The sequence below is a fragment of the Pyrgilauda ruficollis genome, unplaced genomic scaffold (assembly GCF_017590135.1).
Source record: "Pyrgilauda ruficollis isolate IOZ18807 unplaced genomic scaffold, ASM1759013v1 scaffold19, whole genome shotgun sequence".
NCBI classification, from domain to species: Eukaryota; Metazoa; Chordata; class Aves; order Passeriformes; family Passeridae; genus Pyrgilauda; species Pyrgilauda ruficollis.
In genome coordinates this window covers 5,805,903-5,812,411 of record NW_024518095.1, presented here as the reverse complement: position 1 = coordinate 5,812,411, position 6,509 = coordinate 5,805,903, and the positions used below count along the sequence as shown (strand labels likewise).

At 41.3% G+C, this 6,509-nt stretch overlaps 1 protein-coding gene across 1 annotated transcript; it reads right to left on the bottom strand.

The window, feature by feature from the left end:
- Positions 1-227: 227 nt before the first annotated feature.
- SLC35E3 (solute carrier family 35 member E3) lies at positions 228-6,477 on the bottom strand. Its single transcript, XM_041465634.1, has 5 exons — positions 6,027-6,477; positions 5,828-5,938; positions 4,129-4,287; positions 3,124-3,206; positions 228-2,726 (listed from the first exon to the last, which is right to left on the bottom strand). The coding sequence occupies exons 1-5, from the start codon at positions 6,414-6,416 to the stop codon at positions 2,540-2,542; spliced, it is 930 nt and encodes a 309-aa protein (XP_041321568.1). The 5' UTR covers positions 6,417-6,477; the 3' UTR covers positions 228-2,539.
- Between the last annotated feature and the right edge of the window lie 32 nt (positions 6,478-6,509).

Genomic DNA, 6,509 nt, shown 5'->3' with positions numbered 1-6,509 from the left:
AGTAAGTATCAGTAAGTTTTGTAAGACTCCAGTTTTACCTCAGCACTTACTTTCCCTCATTTGTGCCATGAGTCCAAAAAGTTCAAACTCCCTGTTGTATTCATATGGACAGAAATCCATGTGGTACCATTTTGTCTTATAGATTTAGACCCCCAAAGTTATGTAATTCAAATAGAAGATGAAAAAAGACAAGAACAACTCCTCTCTTCTGCAATAAGCAGGAATCAGACAAATGATTAAAAATTTATTCCCACCCTACACATGGTATCCAAAGAAACAATACATACAAAGATCTATTTATCCCACAATTACACAAGCATCCTGGATTTCATATTTTGAAACATATGACAAAATTCAAGATACTTTATTTATTAGATACAAGAAGTAAATCTCAAAAGAGAGTTCTTGAATGCATGAAAAAAATCACATCACTTAAGTGACTCACGCACACACACCTTCCAGCACCAGATTATATTTATAATGTACTTTTTAAATGATGCTGTTAACTTTCTCTTGCAGATCTGCTCCTCTCCTTAAGGAGTCTTTTGTATTTCCCAGGCATGGTTGTTTAGTTCATTCTACCACTTCATATATATATTTACATCCATCTCATCTCAAATGTTTTTGTCATACAGGCATGTAATTCAGTTGTTTTCTAGCTGTTTCTTTGCAGTCTATCTACATCTCAAAAGAACTTGTGCACAGCACAAATTAATGCAAATAGCTTTCTCAGTGTACATACTGAAGGATATGCATCCAGAGCTTGACCATCTGAACACATCTTTCAGTAGTCCAGGCTGTCTTTTTAAAGTAATTATACAGATCTACAAAACTGTATTAAAAAATTATTCTTGGACCAGTACAATGTCCAAGAAACAGTTGGTAAAGATGTAAATTTTTTCAGGTATTTGTAACTCTGAAATGATATAGAGTGTTACTGTATAAGCTTAGGTTACACAGAGGAGTAACTTTTTCTTAAATCAGTAACTCTGTAAAAGAATAAATAAACAAGCTTGAGAAATGTTGCATTGTTTCCAACATAAAGACTTCTTGCCTCTATTGCAAAAAACTTAGAGGAACCAAATATTACTTCTGTCAGTGGCTGCACGACTTAAATACTTGGTTTTGTCCACACAATTACCCTCTTTAAATCTGATAGAGGTAGATGAAGACAAAACAAACCCCAACATGTAAGGATTAAGATACTGCAATTAAATTCTAACCCTGCAAATCTAGTGAACATATGTTCTCACCAGATTTACGGAAAGCAGTTATTTTTTCCTTCCTTTTTTTAACTAGAACAGCACTGAACTTCTTCCATCCACGTTGTCAAAATAAGTGCCTGATACTGTCATAAAATAATTTTCAAAGCATTTTTTAATTAGAGCAGCAGGTCCCACCTTGCACTCTTCAGTCATTCAGATACATTTCTCAGGACTGTCTATTGAGGAAATGCTGCCTCACACCCAGCATTGTCCAGACAGCCCCTGGGCCTCTCCCCCAAACCACGACAACAGATGATAAATGATGACAAACCTGCAGATCCCACCCAAGGTAACTCTTGGGGAAAGGCGTGGGAGCAAGGGAGGTGGTGCTGAAGGCAAGAGAGAGAACTGGGCAACCTTCACACCCCTTAAAGATGGTAACCTTTCCAAAGCCTTCTTGAAAATATTTTTTACCATGGGTGTCTGTGTTCAAGGGCTGCAAAACATTTGGCTACTATCACAAAACCAGAGATTTTATTAGGCTCACAGGTATTTACAAGATCTTGTGTGAAGTCTTGGTTTTGGCACAGAGAAAATTATAAAGCAGTAACAGCATTTTTCAAAATGTCAATTACTTCATTAATGTCCTGACAAATTAAAAGAAAAAATTAAGATGAACTGTTTAGATCAAATTTCCTACTTTCTCACAGCTTGGCCTGTGGCTTCAAGTTTTCTGCTTTTCTCTTCACCTGTAATTTTATCTATTTTCTTCATCTAAAAATCTATCCCTGTGTTGAAGCCATACATAAGCATATACAAGAAATAGGAATTAGTCTGGCAGCCTTTTTTTTTAAGTGACTGGGCAAAATATGTTTCCCTCTTCATTGTTCATCGGACAAAAATGAGGAAGCACCACTACACACCAGAACATCTGCATAAAAGTGCCTCCAAATCTCTTCACAATGGCAATACTGGCTTGATCACAGAGACAGGATTCTTTTTCTTTCTCTCTCTCTGTACTATAACTGTAGCCATCATGATCTCATTTGGTATGCAAAAAATGTAATTACTTCAATACAATTTCCACAGCAATTTGAAGTGTGCCTTTTTCTCTTTTAAGTTAGTGTTTTAATTTAATGAAAACGATAGGACAGACTGAGATGGCAAAACCCCAGAATTTTACATCCTTCAGTTCGTTTGGTTTAGTTACAGAATAACAATCCTGGCACTTAAACTAAAACCATAGATCTAAGTGGATGAGGCAATTTTGTGCATTCTAAAATCAATGCATAAATACTTGTTTTCCTTCACAACAGTCTTCAGAAACTCTTGCTCTATGGACGTTGGGCCAATTTACTCTTATTGCTTTCCTGCTCACTAAGCTTGAAGTGGGTGTAGGCCAAAATGCCGAACAGTGTGCACAGAATCCCAAGGCCTTGGTTAACAGACAATGGATCCTTAAATAAGAGGCACCCGCCCAGGAGGGTGATGCAGAACTTGAAATGTCCAAACATGTTATACCTAGACATCTGTTAAGGATAATAGCCAATAGCAGTATTATTTTTTGTGCAAAGAAACACTTGGAATTTTCATCAGTTCCACCTGAAGCATGCAATGGTACACTGTGTTGACTCAACTCATACAGTTTGCCTGATCTCTGTGGCTGTATTTACCTCCACCTAAAGCCTTTCACCCCTTTTCACTGCAGTCTGATGGACATGCCAACACTTCCTGAAGGCAGCCAAAGCGTGAGTTAATATTTCTTGCAGGTATGAAGGTCAGCGAATGAACAGCCATTACCTATACAAATCTCAAACCAGGAAGGTTATCAAACAATTTTCCCACATAAATCAGCCCAAATGAATTCCAGCATAATTAATCTGGAAACAGGAGAAACAACCAGTGTTACAAAGGATACGTGACAGGTGAAGTATTTCCAATGATCCAGTAAATGGACAGGTTTACCATAAAGGCTATTATTCCAGACAGCAGTACCATTATCTGTGGATTAATGGATACAGTCACTAATCTGACTTGCTTTTGGCAATTTGTAGATACATTCCAGGTTATTTATTTAGTTTCATTTACTTTCAAATGCAAAATATCAGGCAAGAAAAACATATGGAGAACAAAAATAGAAACAGTTTCAAATCAGTACAGACACGGGTGATGTGTATAAGCAGCTCAGTGACATGTATATTTATGACATCCATAAATATACACTGACAGAGCCACAGGCCTTTTCTCCTTTACTCTTGCTGAACATTTAAGAGTGATTTGGAAAACCTGGATACTCATTCACATAGAAGTTGTATTCTTTAACTTTGAGATACAGTCTTATTTATGGTCACAGTAAAAACCATTTTAGCAAAATACTTGATTTTATTACTGTGAATACTTGCTATCCCATTCATAAAATACAATGCTACAAGAAATGACCCATCACTGAGGGGCACAATCAGCAGGAGTAAGAATATGTCACTGGCTCCTTTTTGGACAGAAGGAAACTGAGAGAAACTATAGTCTTCTTGGTGAAAATAAACTACTAACTCTAGAGAAAAACCCATGTTGGCATCCTTCCACAGAAGAGAAGTTCAGAGTGTCCTTCTCTGTGTGGACAGACAAAGCTAGAAATAGGGCACTTCATACACTAGGGGAAGCTTCTGGATTTTGATAGATTTTCCTGTTGTTGAGATGCCCTCTAAATAGAAACAAGAATAGGGAAATGAATCAATTGACAGACTCGCTCTTTTCAGAGGAAGCGAGGCAGACTCAGCAAGGAGCTTTTTGTCCTGCACATGTCCCTCTCATCTCACCACAGACAACAGCTGTACAAAAATATGTTCCACAAAGAAACAGATCTTATTATCAAATTTAACTACATCAGTGGTAATTATTTAAATAAAGTCAACAAAAGCCTTACCACAGCAGAAAGCGTCCAGGGCCCAAATATTCCCCCTTCTCCAAAGACTGGCTCGAAGAAGGGTATGATGAACAACAGCATAGCTGAGGACATTGGTGCCTGATAGTACAGCAACTGCATAGAGTTTACCTGCAACTCATGCTGCTTAGCACCTACCCACTAAAACCAAAAGAGAAAGCTGTTAAACATGAGGAAAAAAACCCATAAACTGAGAAACCTGAGCAAAAGCAAACTGGCCACTAACACAGAGGAAGTCTCACGTGGACAATACTACTTAAACAGGCTGTTGAGCCTCCCCTTTGCCTCAGTGGAGGCCCCATGTGTTTCTCTCTTTCAAGTGAAAAAGACAGGAGAAAATTGTATGCAGGGGCAATGAAAAGAGCGCCTCAACTTTCCTTTTCCCATAGCCTGGGGGTAAATTATCTTACTTGAGGAAGAACAAATAGGTTGTGGAGCTGGGAAGAAAATAGCAGCTCCCCTTTATTGCATAAATTCCAGATCCCGCCTGTGTTGGAGCTGAGTATCCTTTCCTAAGCAGGCACTGGATTCTGCTCCTTTCTTCTCATTTTCCTCTACATACAAGCTAACAAAACCAGTACACATTTGTCTTTTGTCAGTTTATTCCAGATTTAATGGATTTCATTTCAATATTGATTATAATTGACTCAAACTTCAATTTTTAAGGTTGCATACTCTCAGAAATACTATTTATCTATGGCTATGAAGACAGATGTTACGGCCAAAAGGACACATTTTTCTTTTGTGCTGAAAACTGACATTTAATACTTATTCAAATCACATTAACTGGTAACATGAATTCTGGCATTTAAACTTGCTCACATGTTTTAATCTAGATAATTTTACCCAAGTACCATTATTTCTCCAGTACACCATCATCACCATGTTATTACACAGCCCCTCTTTCCTCCTCCTGCCTCAAAACAGGTCAAGAGATCATTATTTATCATCTTACACACTATGGGTCAGAGTCTTTTTTTTTTTTTTTTGTTCTGATTTTCAGTACACCTCCTGAAAGAAATTCACGTTTAAATCTATCACATTGACAGGACAGGAGTTTCTAATTTAGGAGGCTCTTAATGGTCAATGGTCAATAACAAATCGGGTGAGCTATTAGTACAATGCTACAGCAGAAGAGGCTGAGGCAGTCCTTGGACATATCAATTTTTAAAATCATAATTGTCCAGAAAGGTTGTATTGTGCGTTTATGTATTAATCTATCCTCTAAGAAAACACCTTAGAATACAGTCGAAACTGAAGAAGGAAACTGATAAAATGCAAATAGCTCAAGATTAAACCATGGGATTGAAGGAATGGAAAACATCCTTTCTAGGGAAAAAGCTCAAACGCAAGGCACTTGCTTCAGCAAGAACATCTGTTTCCTCTAGAAAAAAAGGAGTTTTACCGCTAAAGGAATCTTCGCCCCTTAAAAATAACGCTCACGTTAAAGATAACGCGATAAAGATAACCCCAATTTTTAGCAGCAAGGACGATCAGGAGTTTGTCTCCTAATTTGCTACGAGTAACAGTGGATTATCATGATTTTGTGGTGTTATAAAAAAGAAATAAGGCAGCACGGAAGGGTTCCCGTGGGGCTGGGTGCCACTTAAAGGCGATCACAGCAAGGGGCAGCATCCGGGAGCCCAACCACCGCAACGCTCCCGCGCCGCTCGTTACCCACCACTTGGTACAGCGAGGTCACCAGGACGCCCATGGTGGCGAACGCCATCCCCAGGACGCTGAACTTCACGTCGTAGTAGGAGTTGAGGAAAACACCCAGCGTGATGGGGACCTGTGGAGGGGGACACGGCGGTTTTAGGCAGGGTCGTCGCCCTCAGCGTCGCCCCTCCCCGCTCCCCTCGGCCCCGCCGCCCCCTCACCAGGGTCAGCTTGATCCGCAGAGGGAAAGTCTTGCCGTAAGCCACGCTCTGGATGACCACGATGACCGGCGTGGTCATGGCCTTGGCCAGCTGGTAGGTACCGATGGTGTTGCTCTGCAGGGAGAGGTTGGTGAAGACGACGAAGCCGCAGAAGCTGAGGGCCAGCGGCAGCACCTGCGCGGGCTGGAGGCTCTTGGGGGAGAAGGCGCCGAGCGCCTGGCACAGGTAGAGGCCGAGCCAGGTGATGGCGAAGTGCACCAGGGTGAGGCTGAGGTTGGGGAAGCCCAGCCGCACGTACAGCCACTTGTTCAGGAAGACGATGCAGATGGAGGCGGCCAGATTGACCAGCAGCCCCGCCGCCAGCCGGCCCTGCGCCGGCAGCCAGCCCATGGCTGAGGCAGCCCGGCGGCCGCCCGCGCACCGGCCGGGCCCGCCGCCGCTGCCCGCCCCGCTCCGCCCGCCGGGACACGTGGGCTCGCGCCT